The 22,507-nt window shown below is 40.4% G+C and overlaps 1 protein-coding gene across 5 annotated transcripts in view; it reads right to left on the bottom strand.

The window, feature by feature from the left end:
* Positions 1 to 22,507, bottom strand: part of PDLIM3 (PDZ and LIM domain 3) — a 40,881-nt gene that overhangs the window by 6,485 nt on the left and 11,889 nt on the right. Inside the window, exons 2-5 of one of the 5 annotated variants that reach the window (XM_018561286.1) lie at positions 6,669 to 6,820; positions 6,143 to 6,215; positions 4,314 to 4,501; positions 1,133 to 1,396 (exon numbers count right to left, since the gene is read on the bottom strand). In XM_018561286.1, coding sequence (XP_018416788.1) covers positions 1,133 to 1,396; positions 4,314 to 4,501; positions 6,143 to 6,215; positions 6,669 to 6,820 — 677 coding nt within the window. Of the gene's footprint in view, positions 1 to 1,132; positions 1,397 to 2,725; positions 2,794 to 4,313; positions 4,502 to 6,142; positions 6,216 to 6,668; positions 6,821 to 22,507 lie in introns of all 5 variants that reach the window. The other 4 variants (XM_018561287.1, XM_018561288.1, XM_018561289.1 and 1 more) reach the window with 4 other exon arrangements.

Raw genomic sequence — 22,507 nt, 5'->3', positions numbered from 1 at the left:
CCTTGAAACTTAATGGCACCACAATGCACTGACATGTGCATGGTGCATTAACATGTGTGGCGCACGTTACCACACATTGGTGTAAATTGGCCCTTTTTGACATGCTTGCTGTATTTGACTATTTTATATTTCATTTGTTAGTCTTTTGTTTCTCATATTTAGGAATTGCAGTCAGCATTTCTACAGAAAAACTAAGATAAGTTCAAATGAAGGTTAAAGAAGGTAATATAAAAATGAACCCTTACAGTGCATACGTGCATTGCTTACAGCTGTAAAAATGAACCCTTACAGTCCATACGTGCATTGCTTACAGCTGTAAAAATGAACCCTTACAGTCCATACGTGCATTGCTTACAGCTCCCTTGCGTGCCCTGTAGAGGTGCCTGGACCAGAGTGACGTCACATTCTGGCTCCCAGCACCTCTACAGTGCGCGCAAGGGAGCTGTACAAGCAGACTGAGGATCCACTCCCGTTCTCATACTGTAGGGAAACTGGGTGGATTTAAAAAAAAAAAGATATAAAAAAATGTTGGAGTATGTGTGTGTGTGAAAATGTCTGTGGTTGTGTGTATCCGTCAGTGTTTTTGAGGGCCCATTCACACTAGTACAGTGCGTTATTACACAGTTCCTTGTGATTAATGCACTGTACCATGCAATTGCACCTACCTCACGTTCTGGTGTGGGAGGTGCATTGCTTTGCCATTGATTTGAATGGCACCACAAACGCACCTCCTGCCCACAGTTCGATCGCCCACATTGGAATGCACGGTACCGCAGTGTTATGCATTCCAGTGCTTTATGACTTGGGTCACGACTCAATGACCAAGGACAAATGTGGGTCCTGAGGTTACACAGGTTGAGAACCACTGTTTTAAAGTATACTAATCATTTAAGTAGAAACAAACGTCTAGTTGCTGTCACATTCTCCATTCAATCTGAAAATAGCTCTTGGAATGATTGTTTTGTTTTTATTCACATGTGTAGTAATGCATTTTTATGTCAGGATACTTCGCTTCACCTCCTGTTTATATTAGTGGAAGGATTCTTAATTTTGTAGATTGCAGTTAGTTGTGTTGTTTTTAAAGTCAAGGCAAACATTAATTCATACACTTAAAGCTACACATATTATGTACCTTGCTATTGGTTTCTCCCCTAGGATGGAGGACACCTGCCCTTGAAGGCTTTCGATAATATTGTCATCAGAATAGAGTTGCATTGGTGTATTAAACTGGGCATGAACAATCTTGACACCAGGGAGCTCCATTTCCAAGGGAATGTTAGGTGCACATCTAGAGGCAGCTTTGAGCTCTCCAGGATCTATAGTTCCAACAGTGCTTGCTGTGGAAGGAGTGCTACGTCCACTGCCAGGGTCAAAGCCTGAAGGGGTGCTGCTTCCACTGTGACACAACGCCATTGAAAGAGAAGGGTGGTAATAGTGAAATAGAAAAGAGACACAAGAGTATCAGAGGATGTGTCTAGAAAATGCTCAGAGTGAACACATGCAGTTAAAGGAAAAGTAATAGAGAGTTATATGCTCATTAGATCATGCACAGATTAGATGAAGAGATGAAATGCCATGCAAGCAGTGTCTAGGTTGGTGGCAGTATTTATATATTAATCAACACAATCCTATAAATGCAATTTATAAGTACGTGTGTTGCTTTTATTTCCATTTTCCATTACTTAAAAAAAGTCTATAGGTCAGCACTTTCTAAGAACAATGTCCACATACACATGCGTTGGGTGCGCCTATGTACGAAAACGACGATTGCGCTCATTATGCAGCACTTTACATATCTCGAACGCGAACGTCGGAGTGAGAGCAATAATTCTAGGGCCATCAATCACTGATAACACTAAACTGATGAGCGGTAAAAACGTTTAAAGTGTCGCCTATGGCCAATTTTGCTTGCGGTCGTTTTCTGCGATTTCGGTGGCGCGCGCAATTTTAAAGGTTGACATGTTTAGTGTCTATTTACCCGACGTGACCCCGTCATATTTTACCAAAAAATTGGGGTAAAAATAAATGTTTCATAACATTTTATAGGGAAACATGTTTTTTTTCAAAATTTAGGGTACTTTTTTTGTTATATAGTAAAAAATAAAACCCGTAGTGGTGATTAAATACCACCAAAAGAAAGCTCTATCTGTCCTCAAAAAATGGTATGAAATTCGTATCAGTACAGCATTGCATGACGGAATAAATGTCAGTCAAAGTACCGCAGCGCTGAATACTGAAAAATTTCCTGGCCAGGAAGGGGGTGAAACACCTTGGACTTCAAGTGGTTAAAGGATTTTTATAACTCAACACACGCAAACGTGTAAAATAAAGGCGGCTCAGATGCATTACTACTTGATTTCTTTAGGTGGTCAGGTATTGTGAAAAATGAATGTGGCCACGGGGGAATCACTGCGTCATTAGAGGCTAGAGAAGGTAGTTCATTCACTTTGGATAAGCAAATATGATGTCAGCTTCCAGAAAATAAGACTTTTATCAGAATCACTGAATTACACATGTTATTTCAGCACCGTAGTCCTCAAACAATACTGCCCCTATGACTTTGATTACTCGGAAAATGTAATTTACAAAACTGAACAAATACGCCTCCTCTAACTATTCATCACAAGGTTTATGTTTGTAACTTTTTGAGGTTGACAGCTTTTCTACATATTATGCTGATTGCTGTTACCATGCACACAACACACATAACTACAATCATTTTAACCTGCTTCTGCCTGGGAGTATAAAAGGCTTAGGTCTGATATTATGCTTGTGTTCAAAGTAGGCCAAATCCTGTAGGACAAAAAATGTTTGTTATAATGCAGCTGTTATTTATTTCACTAATGAGGAACAAAAACTATTTGTTAATATCAACCAGTTGAATGCTACACCAAAAACAGTAACATGAATAAGAACAATTTGTAACAAAAATTGTCAGTGTTGTGGGTTTGTGTTTGTGTGTATGCATATGTTTTTGCTTCCTCTTAAAAATGGGAATGCTGAATGGGAGGTTTGCTTTTTCTGCAAGCCCCATGCTGTAAACAAACAGATTGTCGCGGAAAAAAAAAGAAGCTTGTCCCGGCCTGTGACATGCTAGGCAAGGGTGACGTCTGCGTGCCTTCCTGCAGAGTTCGGAGTTTGAAATCTTGCAAGTACGTACTGCAGCATGTTACAAGAGCGCATTCTTGGGGGATTTCAAGTGTCTAACTATCCCTGGAGCCATCAGTGAGACACGGTGATGTCACCCATGCCTTTGAAAGCATTGCAGGCCGAGGTAAGTACGGTAATTTTTTTGTTCTTGGGCAATCTGTTTACAATGACTTTTCAAATCAATTTGTGTTGGGGGAGCAGGGAAAGAATGGGAAAGGGATACTTATTGTAGTTAGAGATGAGCAAACTTCTGCAATGGATGATCAGTTGTGATCTAGCCAAACTGATGTCAAAAATTGTTTTATTACAGAGCAGCAAATGATGGAAAATTGTGCGGAATTCTTTATGAGGCTCCTGACAGCCCTGTGTGAGGGGATGAATGGGCCAAAAAAATTTAAAAATTAGGAGAATATGGGGAAATAAAAAAAAAAGCTGGCAGTCAAACTAAGGCCGCACTGGATAAATCCTAGGAGCCAGGTAGCCAATGTTCCTTAAAAAATTACAACTGGCACCTAACGTTTGATGTTTTCTCTAGTTAGTGTCGGTGGAGCTGGCTCCTAAGAAAAAAATCTACTGGTCCCTGGATTGGACAGACTGGCTCCTGACTTCCAAATTAATATGTCCACCCCTGAACTAAGGCAACAGCAGAAGCAGATATACGGCAGAAGCTGCAACAGCTGTTTGGGAAGTCATCATTTCTTGTGCCAAATGTAAGAAAAGCTTAGCTATGCTCCCCTACCATGTGCTTTATGCAATTTAAATATTTTGACCCAAAAAAATGTTTGATATGAATTTATAGGAGATGATGTGGCCAGTGCCTATGTCCCCTATTATTTCATCCCTCTACAGTAGGGGTAGGCACTCCAGCTGTGGTAAAATCCCATCATGCCTCAAGGAATCCTTGCCTCATAGGACTTGTAGTTTCACAACAGTTGGATTGCTAAGGTTTCCTACCCCTGCTACAACTTTGTGCGATGCAGTTTTTATAATGTCACTTGTTTCAGTATCACTATTAAATTCTAGCTGTTTTGTTAACTGGACAATAACAGCATTTGTTTGAAATGACAGTGCATACTTCTTGGTTATACAAGTTGTTTTTAACATTATAATGTCACATTTCCATGCAGAAAAAGTTTTCACTGACATGCATGTTAAATACTTACATTTGATCTGCATTAGGGACAAGACCCCTCATCTGTCCATGGAATGCATCTTTGATGTTGCCAGATGAATATAGTCCAATTGGGGTATTATAGGAGGAACTCACTACCTGTTTTTTGTCACCAATGTTTGCTCCTGCTACAAATGGTTGTGCTCTTCGGTTATGAGCTGTGCCAATAGGTTTGAACTCCTGTATACGTTTGGATAAAACACACCACACTGCAGTTCATGCAGATTAAACACACAAGCTAGCCACACATATTGTTCACACTGTACAATGGCAAATGTAACCTAATGATTTTAAAGGATATCTAAACCCCAAAACCATAATCTAATATATTGCAGCTTATTAAGTCATTGGATGTGGTGGCTGCATTAGTTTTCTAAGTACATTTTCTGCAAGTACCCAAAATTTCCATGTGATCTTCCCAGAAATCCAATGTCCTTGTAACGTTTTGTGTACTGAAATTGTATTTCTAGTCTAATGTGCTTTATCTTGTTAAACTGCAGAACCCCTTGTCTCTAGGTAATATGGATGAGGAGAGGAGTCTGTGTTTTGTAGTCCAAATCCTGAAAGCAGCCAAGGGTAACATCATGGATAACCATGCAGTGAATGTTTACTGTCACCCCAGGACAGAAAGTGTGTTTCAGACATAAACACCTGGTGAAAATAAACAGGAGAACAAAGCCTGATAAAAGAAAAAGAATACGGCCGCCACATTTAAGGACTGATAAGCTGCAATATATAAAGTGTTTTTTTGTTTTTTGAGCTTAGATACACTTTAGGAAGTTTATAAAATATATTGCACTCTTTCCCTTATCCTATGTTATGCTTATAGGATACACGCATGCATGTTTACATTGCCATGCTTAAAAAAAAAGATTTTTCAGTGGCTGGATTGCTACTATTTAATGGCCATTACCACCATTAGAAGCAGTGCTGTTTTGAATAAACACAGCGTGTAGTAGCGATACGCTGGTTAGAATGAGCAAGCTCAAAAATGGTGTTTGAGTATGAGGTGATACTCAATATAATTTCACATCTAACATTTGGCTAACAAACATGCAAATTTAGACTGGAGGTGGAAGCAGAAGGTCACAACTACAGACTGCTGTAGGAAGGGGGAAGCCATTATTACTACATTGCATGCTAACAGCTAACCGTTTTAGGCAACATACAAGAATGGACATCAAGCACTTTGGGTTTGATTTACTAATATTTTCATCTAGACGTTGTCTATTTCAATCATACAATCAAGCTTAGGAGGCTTTAAAAAAGATATTTTTTCTGAGTCTGACTGGGTATATAAAGGGACAAATGCTAAGTTAAAAGTGACACTAAACTCAGGATTTGAGGATCTATGCAACTAAGATACATTTTTGTTAATAGTTAAGGTACATGAATGTATTTTTATGAATTAATTCCTGAGTGACGCAGAAGCGATCTGGCGACAGGTAAGTCGCCAGGATCGCTTCTGTTGTAAAGCCGACAGTCGGCTCTACAAGTTTAAACAGAGTCCCGGCGGCAAAAGTCGCCGGGAGTCTGTTTAAACAGCCCCGATGCTGGCGACGTACACTGTACGTCGTCAGTCACGAAGGGGTTAATATTTTCTCTTTTAGCAAACCAGCTCCTTGATGAAAGTTTTACAACCAAAAAAAGGTTCCATAAGTTGAATTTGAATCATGCAATCATGCAAACATATTTCTAGTCTATCCATTAAAACTATTGGACATTTTCAGTGGAAACAGTGGGCTTTTTAAGATACTCTAGGTAGAGATTTGCACAACCAAAAATGGATTACAAAACTGAAAATCAAATTGATATTTTTACCTGTGGTTCAGCTTCAAGGTTAATTTGATAAGGATCTTCACAAATTTGTGGAGACCACATCCTGGTCTCCACTCTAGGAAAAAAACAAGCAATATAGGTTTATTTTTCAGTATTTTGGAGGGGAAAAAGCAACCAATAAATGTTTTTATTTTTGTTAAGTAATGTTATGTCAATTGGTAACGGAGGAATTTATTAGATATAAGATATAACAATATAAACTGAAATAAAACCCTTATATTATAAATAGTTTATAGTATAAATATTATAAATAGTTTTTTTAGTAGCCCGTTCACAAATCTGTATGGCGTGTAGTATATAGATGACAATTTAGGTAACAGGTTACATTTCTAAAATGAGAAAGATGAGCAGTGGATGGATTGTATATCTGACATTGCTCCTTGATCCCTAAATCATTTCTGATCTTTGGAAACTAAAGATCTCCTCTAAAGTATACATTACCTTGCGATGAGTGGTGGCAACACTAGCTGTCCTGTCAAAATGTATAGCAGTAATGGAGAATAAATACCTGTCAATCTTCAGGCAGAGTTGGTCTGTTGCAGCTTTAATCCTGTCCTGTGCCTCTGCATGTGTCATGGCCTCCGTACTATGTCCATCAATTGCTAGTATTACATCTCCAGGACATAAATTAGCAACGGAAGATTTACTTCCTGGGGTGATCTGAAAAAAAAGCAGTTTATTACTTTAAAATGCGTGTTTTCATTGTGTTGCTTATATGAAATGTTACATTATTATCACAGAACTTTATTTTTTCCTAAAGAAATGTTTTAATCTTTTAATAAAAGCAATTGTGTAGGTTTGCTAAAGAACATCAATATTTTTGCTTATCCTGTCCTGAATGGGACTAGCTGAGCACTGCGCAGAAATCAGGTATGAGCGCAATACTTTATATTGTTCTGAGATTGCCAGTGAAAACTGTTCCATGTTTTGCAGGCACATTTTTTCAGGCCCTTCATATATTTCTGAGTCGTGTGTATTGGTTTATGTGTGGAGATCCCATTTCATTTATTGGATTAGTCTCGTGCTGCATGGGCACATGTTTCCTGGACAGGGTAGACAGGAATTTCAACTAGGGCTGCAGCTAACGATTATTTTCATAATCGATTAGTTAGCCGATTATTAACTTCGATTAATCGGATTTAGAAAAAATTATTTAAAATAAAATATGCGGCGATACCTGACATGTGTAGCGCAATCATCGTTGTGTATCTGTTCATTTACGCGCGTTTGCAGGGTTGGGGGACTTTCACTTTTTTTGAGGGGGGATTTTTAATTGTATTTTTTTTACATTTTTTTTAACCTCATTGCTATCACATGGGGGGTCTCACAAGCCCTCTATGTGATGGCACATTGGAGGTGGCAAGTTCTCTTTAAGGTGACATTAGGGGTCTTTTAGACTGCGGCCGGTGACTCTGAAATCCACCGCTGCTCCCCCCTCGTACCTCTGCTGCCAGCAACTAATCGAAAATCAACTAATAGATGATGGGAATAGTTGCCAACTATTCTCATCGATTTTAATTGATTTAATTAGTTGTTGCAGCTCTTAGGCTGATATAACACCTGGGCGTTACTATAGGCACGTTTTCAGCTTGTTTTTAGCAAGTTTTTTTGTTTGAAAGTTTTAACTTTCAAACTTCCCGCCGGTTCCGCCCTCCTGCGACGCGGACGCTCGCAAGGGACAGAGCCCGGAAGACGGCAGGGGCCGGAGGACACAGCGGAGATCGCGGACAAGGTGAGACCTACGCTGTATTCTCGAGGGTGGCTCGGGGTTACCGCTTTGTTAACCCCGAGCCACACTTGGGAATACCAATGCATACGCGCGAAAATACGCCCCAAAAGAAGCTCCTGTACTAGTTTGGGCGTTTTCAGCGCGTCAAAACGCGCTGAAATATGCCCAGGTGGGAACCATGCCCATAGGAAATTATGGGATTTCACTGCTTGAGCGTTTTTCAGCGCTTCGATCAGCGCTGAAAAACGCCCAGGTGTGAATCCAGCCTCATTTCAACCACCTATTTTATATTGTTGCAGCAAATTCCAAACTTGTGAACATGCTGTGCTGGCTCATTTTGTATGCAGACCTGTGTGAATGAGCCCTAACAGACACAAAATGTCATTAAACCCTTTTGCAGCTAGAGTTTTTTTTTTTACACAAATCTTCAAATGCATATATGGGCCCAAAGTTTACCTAAAACCCCCAAAACAATATATATTTTCTGAAAGCAGTAACCCTGTAGAATAAAAAAAGTTTACATTTTTTATTTCTTAATATGATACCCAGTTCTTTGTAAAATGAAAAAGATGAGTTGGAGTAAATAGATATCAAATATGTCAGGCCTCAAAAATGTGCATGCCTTTTTAATGGCAAAAAACGATAGTGCCCAAAATTGTCTAGAAGGGACCACATACAAGCCTTTTAAAGTTAAAGTGACATTAAAGGATCATTTTTTTTCCCTCCCCCCCATGTTAATGTCAGCACTTACCTTAAATGATGTCTCTTAATCCGATCTTCTTTCCCTATGTTTTCATCTGTCCCTCCAGCGGTGCGGCGGCTCTCCGATCCAGCGCTGACTCCTCTCTGCTTGCAGGCACTTCTTATCCAGCGGGGTCTGCATGCGGGTGCACGCGCCTATAGACTTACCTTGCGTCTCTGCTCGTCTCCCGGCCTAGAATCCGAACTGCGCATGCGCCCGCCCCAAGATGCTTTGCGGCCGCCGGAACAGTTTCGTTTTCTCACACGGGAGCGCGCAGCCAAAGCAAGGTAAGTGTAAAGTGCTGTTACGGGGGTTTTTTTTTTTTTTTAAACTTTAGCAGTAGATATAGGCAAAAAAACAGAGGATTTAGAACCACTTTAACAGTAAATAATGGCCCCTTGAATTATTGCTTTCACTCCAGCATGTGTGGCGATACCTAATATGTGTGGCTCAGCCATCATTTTAATATGTGTCCTGTCACATGTAACTGCAGTCATAGGCTCCAATGGAGAGATTCCTTCACTTTTTTTTTTTATAAAGATGGTTGTCCCCAGCAAGTGAGGGGAGGTTTCTTCAACAGCAACACATACAGAAGTGAAATGCTTTGTCTATCATTCACAGGAGCAGTAGTTATTCTGATACATTAGGGTTATACTGCTGCCTTTAGGAGGTTTGGCAAACAAAAGAAATGTTAAGCCAACCCCCATATAACCCTGCCTCCAACCAATTTTTTGTTTTTTTGCTAGTGTCCTAAGAGGTTGGATACTTTTTTCTCTGCTCTGTTGAAGAAAAAGCTCTGTTGAGGAAAAGCCCTATCTATAGTTTTGCTGTTTTTTCTATTCTATCAACATTCTGGGTACTTTGTGGATGTTTCCAATTTACATGATGCAGTACACTATGCTATGCATCTAGAAGATCGACCTGTTGCATCAGGTCATTTTTTTTTAGCTTTTGCTATCGTAAAGACCTTTGAGGACTAAGAACAATCATATGCATTATCCTTTTTAAGATTACTTTAATGAGGCATTTACCTTTTGATAAGGAATTTATCTGACAGATGGTCCCTACCATCTGTGGATGGCTTTTCACCTTAAAGGTCCTTTCATATTTGGCATTTGCGGTTTACGCGTGGAAAACAGCGCAGAATGAAAACACACTAAATTTAACATACGCACAGATTCCCTTCAAGAAATCGTGCTCCGACTTTTTTGCGGGACGAGTGTTTTAGTAGTGCCCAGACGCCGCCCTAATGGGAACTATGCACATTGGACTTCATTGTTTTTTTATGTTTAGCGCGTTTCAGAGCGGAAAAGCGCTCATGTGTGAACGGAACCTAAAGGGTATCGCATCACTATAGTTGATGAAGGCCTTTACTTTTAGGGACTTCACTGATAAACATTTGGACTTCCAGTTTGAATTAACTCTAGAACTATTCTTTGGCCTATTCTGGTGGCAACTCTACTTTGCAATTCCATGTCTCAATGGATTATATATTTTGAAAGGGATTCCTCTGACTGAGCAGGATCCTCAGTGATTTCAAACTCCTAACCTTATGGTCTTTTACAGGCATCTAAATTGGTGGCTCACACGACAATAATGTCTGTCCATATGCGTAGAACACGGGCAGTTGGAACGATGATTACTTCAATGTTTCATGCTTCTCTTTGGTCATGGAATTAACACAAGTATGCCCAAATCTCCTGATTTTCATTCAAGGTGCATTCTGTAGATCTCTTGTTGAAGTAGAAAAATGTTATTCTTCAGCTAGCGCTGCTGTCATTTTTCACAAGAGATCTAAGTCTGTCTCCCATGCAAAATGTAGTTCACACGGCCATAAACCTTTGGTTTAAGGTATGCCTCCACTTTTACTAGGGGGTTATTGTTTTTTTCTTACTTTGTTGAAGTCTTTTGGACTTCTTTTCTTTCTATATACAGTAAATGTGTAAGGTTCATTGTGCAGCTTCTATAGTACTCCCTGCAACCAGGTATCTGGCTCTATGATTTTTCTCCGATTTCTTGGAAGGTCTCACTTTGTGGAATGCTTACAGTATTCTCACTAGAAATTGTCAGTGTTTTAGATATTGACGTTTTATATATATTGAGTATTATCCCCTCTATACTGTTTGAGTATTAGAGGTATCCTCCTATTTTCTACTTGTAAAACTGTGGAATTTGAAGGGAACGCCATTTCATTCTTCTCTCTGGCCTGGCTTACATGTCTATAAATATGTATAGTTTATAAAGCTAGAAAAATAATTTGCAATATGTTTACCTTCTCTATGGACTGTTATAGATGGAAAAGAAGTAAAGGAAAGTTTGGATGCAGAGAATTGTCAACCCTCTAAACATGTTTGTCTTTTGGAAATCAATAAGGAAATGCAGTGCAATGATTAATAGGCATATTTATTGAGTAAAGTAAAAAAAAGCACTGGAGCAGAATGAATATATATGACTAGTACAACTGCAGGAAATGTAAAATAGTATTTTTCCCAGTTCAGAACGTTAAATAAGGAGACACTTTCCTTCTCCCACATAAACACAAAACAAGAGTGAAACATACAACTAAAAGCAGCAACTGACTTACTCAGACCAAATTCCAGCAAATATGAACTGACACTAGACCTGGCATGTTACACGTGCATTGTGATATGCCTTTATCTATCTCTGGTCTTGTCTCTACCACTACCCATTGTTCAGGTTTTCCCCTGTGTAGATAGCTCCACCCTTATTTAGTATGTTCCAGTTCTCATCTCAACCACATGTCTGCCATTTAATAAATCAAAAAGCAGTCCCCTTACATGTATTGCGGAACAGCACTGCAGTAAACCTGATTGTGTTGTGTTACTGCGTGTTTTTTTCCCTGCGTAGTACAGTAATGCTAATATATCAATCATTCAGTTAGTGTTTACATTTAGGTTAAGTAAGGTATGGTGGGCAGGGGTATGTCTACTAGGAACAAACCCATGTTAATGTACTGAGGGAAGATAATAAAATAGGTAATAACTGTTTTCTCAGTTATCCCCCGAATATAAAATATATAATTTGCGAAATAACAGGGAAGCTACGGTGGCTCAATGCATATATTGAAGTCTCTTTATATTTGTGTACGCTTCATTCCTTAGAGCATGCAAATCTACATTTGGCTCTTCAAAGTACAGTATATGTAAGACCAGGGGGATAACAAAAAGAGATGCAGCAGAAGATGGCTGCCAGGAAGAATGGGGAGCAAGATGAAGATAAACTAAAGCGGGATATACAGAATTTCAATCAATTCAATAAATTTTTGGAAGATTCGTTCAATTTTCTAAAAGTTAATGTGGTAAATGAAAAAATTCAAGGAGATGGATGGAAAGTTTTTCTCAACTAAACTAAATGATAACGGTGAATATGGTTTTTGATTGAGAAACTCTAATTATTCCAAAATGGAATGTTAAATTCAAGCGAAATGTCATAAGTGACAGCCATCAAGTTCTGGTGGAATGATCAAATTTTCTGATGAGATTTTTCACATGAAAGTCGGTATGAAAAATCTACCAGTGTATTCCCAGTTTAAGGTACCATATAAAACCTAACTGTACCACACTGCATATTGCAATCTGAGAAGTGTTTCATGAAGTGATGCAAAGTAAAAATATTACGAACACTCATACACAGTATGTAATATATGTAAGTATGCAGACAGTTTAAAGAGTGTGTTCCATTCTTTCATTTGGAGGGAGATTTATTAACCCCTTCATGATGGGAGACGTACACTGTGCATCCCCACCACTAGGTGCCAAGATGACTGCTCACGTACACTTTACATGAACAGCTATTTGGGAATCTGTAATGCCTCAGTATTGAGGCATCCATTAATGAAAGAGTTAAGCTTTTACAGGGATCGGGTGTCTGACAGTGAGAGCAGAACAGTATTTACCACACTTGCTGTCACTGTTTGACAGCTGGTACAGATCGGGATTAGCAAATCCTGATGTGTAACTGCTTTTTTTTTTAACGTTTCAGAAAAGAAACATTTAGCTACATGTTTCTATTCTAAAACAATGTTGCAGGCTTCTGGGAATGATTAGAAACCTTTAGTGACACTGATCCTGACATGCTGTCAGGATCAGTGTCACTTATTATTGACTGTTCCTAAGTTTGGAGCAGCCTAATAGTAACCAAAAATTAATTATTAGATTGTCAAGCTGTCAAAGTGAGATTCATTCACAATTACTGCTTGATATAATAAAAAAAAAAAGTGTAAAAAATGTTTTAAAAAATAAAAATAAAGTTTAAAAAAATAAAAATTGTAAAAAAATAAAAATGATATATTTAAATATATTTTTATACTATCACTATTATAAAAATTAAACCCTTACAGTGAAAATCTGCAGCTGAGCTGCACATTTGTTTTCCACCATGGGGGATTCATTTTTTTAATTTAACCCCCTCATGATGGCAATGTTCAAAGTATGTCGCTGTCATTAAGTGTGACACTTAGTGACAATGACGTTATATGCCAGATGACCACTATTAGCTGTTAGAGAAACACATTTTAAATGTTAGCTTTTAGTTTTAGGCAGAAACATTTCTAAAATCCTAGGGCTGTGAGGGGTTTCCAAATAAAGGACAAATACATTAATTTATTTTAATGCATTTTTTTAGCTGTGCAATTTTTCTAAAAAATTATAATCAAAACTGAGGGAAAGGTGGTTTTTTTAATGTTTTTCTACTCATTCTTAAAATATTTTATTTGTCCTAAGTGAGGCGTTAAACAGGAGGGGGCGGGTACAACTGGCTCTGCCTCTAGACAGAGCCAGCTGTCAGTCACGCAGCTGGGCGGATCCCGGCACAATTGTCGGGATCCGCTTCAGCTGCGGCATCTCAGTATACCGCGAGCAGCTGCTCACGGTATACTGCGGCGTCTCAGTATACCGCGAGCTACAGCTTGCGGTATACTGAGCTTAGGGTAACGGGAGGACGCTAGTTGTGTCCTCCCGTTTCCCTAAGGAGAACTATGGGGAAAAGCCTTAACCCTATAGTTCTCCTTTAATGAATAGAAATTAAAGTCATGAAAGGGTTAAAGGTAAATTATGTAAATGTGTTAGATTAAAGCTGAACTCCAGGCTAAATACACAGATTAAAAGACATATATATGAGAGCTATATCAACAAAATTACATTTAAAACAATAGTATTCCATGCCAAATATGTTGAGCTGCAACACTTTAAGGCCCCCACTTATTATTACAGATATTTATAAATAAATAAATAGTGTCGCGCTGTAAAACAGTATCTACAATCTATAATGCAATTAAACAAGTTGTAGTGATACATAAAAGTGTAACTCCCCTTCAAAACCACATAATCTGTTGTACTGTGATTATACACTGTGCTTTTCAATGAAAACGTACATCCTACTTTTATACAAAGTACTGATATTCATCCAATTCCACAGATACAATTGATTTACCAAACATATGTCCTAATGTGTATGAAAAATTATTACATTTCCATATAATTACAAGTGTCGCCTCTCGCCTTGTAATTATATTTCTAATGGCCCAGAGGTCTAATTACAAGGTGAGAGACGACACTGTGTAGAGGTGTATTTTCGGGTGGAGGAATAAGAGCACCCGGGTGGAGGAATAAGAGCCTGACTCATCATCACCTAAGTTGCAATGTAGATTGTAGACACTGTTTATTAGCGTGACTGCATTTTTACTTTCAGGTTCCCTCCCCACTCCAGCCTGTGACTGTGATTGACTCCATGCTGTTGATTTTGTAAAGGTAAATAGGCTGTTCACTTTGCAGGGAAAATTTCCCCTTAGTTAAGTGAATGAGGTAAAGCTCTGCTGACTTCCATCATTCAATCCTGTGCAAGCAAAAATACAGGTTTCCATTGCACATGATTGGGTATTCTTTGCACAGTGAAATTTTACCACATTCCCCAAGCTAAGGGAAAATTCCCCTGCAAAGGGCAAATTCCCCTTCAAAGTGAACAGCCTATTTGCCTTTAGTCAGTCAACCCCACGTTCTGCTTCTCCACTCAGGCCCGGCGCTACCGCAACGCAAGTCAAGCGGCCGCCTGAGGGCGCTGCAGGGTGAGGGCGGAAAAAACAGGGCATTTTGACAAGTACAAGTACAAGTACTTGTCAAGATGCCCTGTTTTTACAGGGGGGAGGGGCGCAAAAATGCACCTTGCCTGTGTAGGCAAGCATCCTAGCACAGGACATGTCTCCACTCCCCTTTTTAATTGCTCTACAGGCTATACAGTAGAATGCAATCAGCTGATACCAAGTCAAATTAAGCTTTAAAACATCGAATCGTAAGTAAGAAAAGTCCCTGTTTTATGAAATTCCATTCTCTATGATTGGAGATTTTAAATAAACAGGTTCATTTCACTGCATGATGGTACACTACCTAGGGCTGCAACCAACTAATCGAATAACCGATAATAATTGATAATTAGAATAGTTGTGAAGTAATTATCAATTAGTTGGTTGGATCTCCTAGCTCTCTCCTCCACACTGGGAGGAGGGCACAGCAAGCAGTGGGCGGGTGCAATAACCAGTCTGCTATTGGCTATTGCAATTTGAAATGGCCAATATCAGGCTGGCTATTGCACCAGCCCACTACCTGCTGTATTTACATTCAGCTGCAGGCTGTGTAATCTTGTCACTGGCAGCCGTCATTCCCTGGCTGAAGCTATTCTAGCGCCATGTGCTTACAATACAATTATTACAACAACAAAAATAGAATGATAAAAGATAGGAAAAAAATCATTTTTGGTTTCAGCCTGACAAATGCGGGAGGTGCATTGTATTGCCATTCATTTCAATAGCACCTCAAACGCGCCTCCCACCCATAGTGTGATCGCCCACACTGGAACGCACGGTACCGCAGTGCAGTGCATTAAAAAAATAATTGGCCAACTAATCGATTATGAAAATAATTATTAGTTACAGCTCTAAAACTACCCCCTTGAAATCTGTAATTAACATGTTTCAGGGAGGTTTTTGAAGCGCTTATCCAGCACTGATCCCATCATACTTTCTCCTTTGGTTTTAGGTCTATCTCTGTTTGTTTTTTTTTATTCTTTTTTATGTGTAACTTTACATTTTTTTTGGGGGGGGGGACTTACATTTTTTTTCCTTTTTTACTAAACTTTATAGCTATCACATACGGGGCTAACAAAAACCCCCCATATGTGATAGCAAAATATGTGACAGGTCCTCTTTATGGAGACATCAGGGGTCTCTAAGACCCCTAATGTCACCTAGGACCCCCCCAAAAGAAGCTGATGAAGCAAAGATCTGCTCCATCAGCTTCTTTGCAGCTTCTGAAGCTGGAGAGTGACACAAGAATGCGGAAGTGATGTATTATACAACACTTCCGCATTCTTTCAGAGGAGAGGGGACCGGAGGGAGCTCGTGTAACGATCTCCCTCTGATCCCCTGTGACACAGGCACCATGCTGATCCCGGGCACAGCAGAGCCGGGCACAGCAGAGCGATCGGCACCCCATACACGCGATCCGCCGGCTCTACAGCCGGCGGATCGCTTGTATGGTAATAGGCATCGCTGCCTATTTTTAAATTTCGCCAGTTTCCCGCGTGTCTGAGCGGACGTCTAAAGACGCCCGCTCAGATCTAGAGAGCTCCGTTTTTACTTTTTTTACTACGGCCGGCCCGGAAGTGGTTAACACATGCAGAGTGAGGCATGTTGTACTGACAACTATAAATAACAGGTGTCTTTGTGAGATTAGGCTTTGTGACCATAGGGGTCATTGTGACTCCTTGTGTTTTCTGTTACTGATCTGATGAATTGGTGAAGAGAAGGGTGAAGGGAAAACAGGATGTAGTGCGTAAAAAGAAGGTACAGGCGGATGGATGGTAGTAGTATCAAGATTTACCTAGCATTAGGATTGATCATTTTGCAAATGGTACAGTGGGAGTAGTCAATTGTAACTAAAGGTGCCCAAGCACTGGGGAAACTGGATACAGAAACAAGTAGGGAAGAAACCTGAAACCAAAAGGAGGAAGATGGGAACAGCGGCACACAAGGAGCAAGAGAGAGGGAGTGTGACACACACACACACACACACATAAAGGTGTAAACACACAGCACAGGACACAGAAGACAGTAACAAGCAGGAAAAGTAAGTAACTAGAGGTATACAAAAGGAGCACAAAAGGTAGAAAGTACAAAAGTAAGTGAGATCTGGATTGCACATGCATACAAAGAGAAACAGGATAACAGAAGGTAAAGTAGAAAAAGGACAAAGAGATAAATGCACACATGGAGTGTTCAGACAAGGAAGTATATAAAGTGCAGGTAAATGAGGTAGATGGGCACAGGGGGTGTGCGGTAAGAAAGAATCCAAGATACAGGGTAAGAGAGGAGCACAGAAGTAAATGGGTGACTGCTGAACACAAGGAAGATGCACTGGAATGTAAGTGACAGAACTACAGTATGCAAGAGAAAGTTACACTGAAGTACATGAAATCAAGGAAAAGGGAGGAAGCAGACAGCCAATGGCTGGAGTGGGAAAACACTGAAGTAGCTGAGCAATGAAACCAGAAAAGAGAGACTCGCAGCACACTGGTGAAAGCAATATACAAGGGTAGATACTGGAATAGGCTAAAGCACGGGCAAAAAGAGTGAAGCAGGGGATAATGCCAAACAGGGATACCAGCTGGATACAAGGACACCAAAAGCACAGGGCACAGGGATTGCAAGGGAGACAAGGGGTACAATACAAGGCAGAAGACTTGTTGCACGCAGGAAGAGCAACAAGTGAGGTAGTCCTAAATAGTGAAGGAGGAGTGTAGATTGGCAGCAGCCTTTTGAAACACCATAGGCTCACAGCCCAGAACCAGGGAGCAAAGGGAAAATCCGGCAGATTTCCAGATATTGTGACAGTGTGTTCATGCTACATGCATTGTCATACATTTTGTTGCATTTTCCAGCACAATCAAAATGCATGCACATGAAATGAAATTGTTCCTATAATGGTCCATTTCCATGAATGCATTTCAATGTTGGAAAAATCCTGCAAGTGGCACTTTGCATGCATTGACTAAAATTCAGTAATTCAAAGGAAGGCAGAAGCAAACATTCACACACACTACCACGGTTGGTGTTTATGCATGTTCTGGTGTGAACAATTCCTAAATTTTTAGAGCCCAACTCAATTTTTTTAAGTTTTCAGGTAGAGTGAGGAAGGGTTAGAACTTGTCCAATGGTAATTGCTGTCTTGGCTCCCCATTTGGAGCAACAGAAATACAGCAATATTACAGTGTAGAAGGTTTAGAATCTTCGGGTTTTTCTTGCTGCCTGTGTGATTTCCCCTCACTTCCTGTTCAGGAGATGGGTTTCAGACAGGAAGTGTGGGGAAAGCTGCTCACTGAAGGCTCAGAATTTGAAAACAGAAAATGGTTCTAATTCTTTCCCACTGTATCTAAGGAAACAAAAATCATTTGATCATGATTAACTGTGCAGTGCAGAGAGGCATTGTAGCATCTGTGAGGTCTACAAGAGTGGCCAGGAATTTGATAGGAATGTGACACCAGTCTCAGCTACTGCTGTATAAATGCAAACATCTTAATTGTTTTTAGACGCAATCTTTATTTGCCATAGGAATAGCTTCGTTTTACATTGAAGTGACTTTCATTTTGGTTTGCTGCTGCTATTATTAGCTAGACAGTGCAACAGAGTGCAGCGTGTTACATCAAAAAGAGTTGACGGGTGCTAAAGATTTAATGTTCAGACCTTGTCAGCTGCATAGCAGGTGCACATGGATAGATGACCCTCCCGGTGCCCCCCCATTTACAGTTGTTCAGATCTGTGATAACATCACCTCATTCTACTGACAAGGGCATCCTGCTTCAGCAGCAACATTACACTTGATCTGTCGTGGCTCGTAAGGCAAGCCCGGTTTGTGAAATGTCATCTTCATACTGGAAGGTTTAAACTCAGCTAGTTTTCTGAGCACATACATTAACTGGCTTTTTTTTCTTTCAACATAAACAACTATTTTCTACAGATTTCATGAAACGTTTCTCTGGTTTTTTATGATTAAGGTATGTCTTGGGCAAAGTGTTAAAATAAAATTAGGTAATTCTCTGCAATACATGCACATTTCTCCGTAATTTGTCTCTAAGAAAAATCTACATGTAAAGAAATATATGTGTTGATCCTGCTAGAAATCCAGTAAGCTCTTAACTTCCTGTCAGATCTGACCATTGTGCCTCTGCTGCACTTAAAGTGGACCTTTACCCCCTTTCACTAAAAATCACATCAGCAAGCAGCTCTGCATGCGGATATGAAATCTTCTTACATTTATTAGTTGAGCATATTTTTATTTTACTTACAATGACTTTTCCCACTTCCTGGTCCTCTAGGGCAATAGTGATGTAATCTGTGCCCAAGCCCAACCCCTGAAAAACCACCCCACACCGTAATCCCAGATCCACCAACCTTGACACACAAATACAGGCGCCTTGCCGGTAAATTATCTGGACCTGTTTCTCCGCACATGAGGGAAATTTATGGACCTAATCACCTCTTCTGCGCTTTCACAGCCGCGGTCCGGATAACGAAAGAAGTCCAGGATTCTGCTATAACCGGTGCAGCTACGCGGTCTGCACCCAATAGAGATGCAGACCGTGTAGCTGTTCCCACAAGTCAGACCCCATTCACACTGAGCTACAAGCTTTTTCAGCGCTGATTTGAGCTGAGCTACATTGGGCTACAGTGCACATTTTGTCGCACTACGTAGCGCTTCTTTTGGTAGTCTATCAAAGTCTATTGGGGCCAATCGCACAAAATCCGATGAAAAATAGCTCATGTTCGAGCTTCAGCTACAAGCTAGAGGCGACTTTGAGCTGTAAGATGTGAACATCTCCATTAAAATGCATTGAGAGAGCTACATTGAGCTTCATATTTGAGCGGATATAGCGCTACAAAATGCTCAGTGTGAATGGGGAAACGCTCAGTGTGAATGGGGAAACGCTCAGTGTGAATGGGGAAACGCTCAGTGTGAATGGGGTTTGAAATAACGTAACTGCGTGCCTCACTTGTCTGCCGGCCGCATGGTATTGGTTTGCGGGCCGGTACTTTGAGACCCCTGCTCTATTTGAATACATGAGAATTCAGTGTTGATCTGTGAATGACAAACAGTCCAGATGGTAAATTTCTGCCTTTATACCTACTATAGTGATTAAACGTAAGTTGAAAGTCTACTGAATAACAATAATTGTGGTGATATACTACATAATAGTTTTTTCAGGTCAGTGTTCCCTGAAAACACCTTGTCAGCTTCAAGTGAACGTGTCCCTTGCATGTAGGGCAAAGCAACAGCTCCACTTAAATAGGAACTCCAGGAATCTAAGAAATTAACCAAAACAAGCAGTTAACCCTTGCAGGGTGGGGGTAGCACCACTGCAAGGGTTAACTGATGTTTTGGTCTAGGGGATAAAATAAAGAAAATCTGCTCACCTGAACCTCGGTCCCTGCAGCTTCTTCTAATCTGGGCTCTGGTGGTCTAAGCCCCGCTGACGTCATCATGTCTAATGCAGGTCCAATCGCCTGCATTAGACGTAAGGACGACAAGGGACATTCCACAGTCAGAGTGGAGGGCAAGAGAAGTGAGCACTCAACGCCAAATGACCGATAATCAGGTAAGTATATCTTCTGTATTCCGGCCCCAAGCAGTTAGCCCTTGCAGTTCAGGGGTAGCCCCACTGCAAGGGTTAAAGAGGAACTTTACCCATAGCTTTCACATGACAACAAATACTCCTTTAGAAATGTTTAGTAATGACAATCTACAAACACATACTTCTAAATAATTGCCGGCTTTGTATTCTTTGTATATCTTATTTTTCATTTCTTCCTTAGTCTTCTGACAGTGGCCATGTTTACTAAGGGCAGGTTACTAGTTCTCCCTTTACTTCCTGGAACTCTGGCACATGTGACTAGGACATGTGACTATGCACATCATCTCAGGGGAGGAAAATACCTTTCCCTGAGATCTCATGAGGTTACCGATGAGATTTCACAGCAATGCTCTGCTGATGTAACCTTCCCAGGATGTAACCCTTTGGTACATTACATCCTTTGTGCCAAAACCGGACCAGGAAGTGGAAAAACTCTGTTTGCAAGTAAATGAAAACACGTTTGTTTAACTAATGAATGTAAGATGATTTCATATCAGCAGAGCTGCATGCTGATGTGATTTTTAGTGAAAGGGGGTAAACAGCTGGAGTTCCTCTTTACTTAGCCTTCCAGCCACTGCATTCAGCCACTGGAGCAAACAAGGCTGTGCGTAAGTTCCAAGTGAATCTGGTCAAAGTTTAGACAAGGCTAAAGCTGGTCATACAATATACGGATTTCAGCCAGTTCTTGAAGATGGGGCTGAAATGCGCACAGTGCACCCTTTCAGCCGGCATCCCTCAATCAGCTGTTTGAAAGAGCTGGTTGGAAAATCTTGGAATGAACAGAGCTGGTAGGCAATGAGCTGCCGGCTCTGTTTGGATACACTGTCAGAATACAATGCAAACGGCAGGCGACTCTTTGATCAACGCTCCTATGCTTTGATGGAGGAATCTGTAATATTTTCTACATTTAGCCTGCAGGTTGAACAAAGAAAATATTACAGTGTATGGGCAGCTTAAGGCCTCACTCTCCACGTTTCACTTTTGTTCAGTTTTGCTTTGCTTTCAAAAATGTAAGATAGAAGTTGATTGGTTACTCCAGATTTTGTCTCCTCATAAAAACCCTACCTGCCAGTGGATTTAAAAAATCAGACTTTACTTCCACTTTAAACAAATTAAATCATGTGAACATTTCCAGTCACACACATAAGGGCAGATAATATCTCTGAACAGCTGTATATCATAATTCATTCATCAGGATTTTAAGATTTGGATAACACACTTTTTGAGTTTCTTCAGAATAAGAAAAGTTAATCTGAAGCTAAATCTAGGGATTTTTTTTTGACTTGTAAGGTCCCATGTGTTAAATCAATAGGGTGGGATAAGTGTGTGCAGGCACTCAGTAGACTTAACACATAAAAGAAGAAATACATTCTGGAATTCAATACATAAATTAACCAAGTGTTAATCCTTCCTTCAGACAACAGCTGATATTTTATCTACGATAGGATGGGCTTTTGTGTGTGCTTCAGCTTCCTGGAGAAGTACAGTAGTCAATGAAGCAGACGTTTCCTTCAAATGTAAATCCATGCAACTCATTTTGTCAACACGCCATCACAGATAACGTTTTGAGGGCTTGTTCACGCGATTTTCTGGCCCAGATCTGGAAACGCGGTGCTATGCATGCAGTACGTTTTTGATGTTTTGTTTTGGTTGGAGTGGGGCTGTCAGTATGTCAGCTGAAGTGCAGTGCGTTTTCGTTGCGTTTTTGACGTGTTCGTGCATTTCCGGAACGGATTGCGCACGTGAGAACTGTAGCCCATAAAACACATAGGGATACATTGGGATGCATTTTGGGTGCAGGAGCGCACAGATCTGGTCCGGACAGAATCCGGACGTCATGTGCACAAGCCCTAAAGGTGCCTATACACTAGGGATGTCCCGATACCGATGCTAGCATTGGAATCGGGCCCGATACAGGGCATTTTTACTTGTCCTTGTCAAGTACAACTACTTGTACTTGTCAAAATGCCCCGATACAAAGCGGCGAAGCTTGCACTATGTTTTTTTTTTTTTTTACTTAAAATTTAGTGGTGGGGTCCTCTGGGCAGGCTGTGCGGAGGAGCGTCGTGTCACTGCTGTGGGCGGAGCTCCAGCTGGGGTCCTAATGTAGGTGGCCGGCGACTGCCCAGAGGATTCCACCTGGAGCTCCTCCCACTGCAGTAACGCGATGCTCCTTCCC

This window comes from Nanorana parkeri, unplaced genomic scaffold, assembly GCF_000935625.1.
Source record: "Nanorana parkeri isolate BGI_ZX_2015 unplaced genomic scaffold, ASM93562v1 scaffold513, whole genome shotgun sequence".
NCBI lineage: Eukaryota > Metazoa > Chordata > Amphibia > Anura > Dicroglossidae > Nanorana > Nanorana parkeri.
This window is presented reverse-complemented; position numbering and strand designations above follow the sequence as displayed.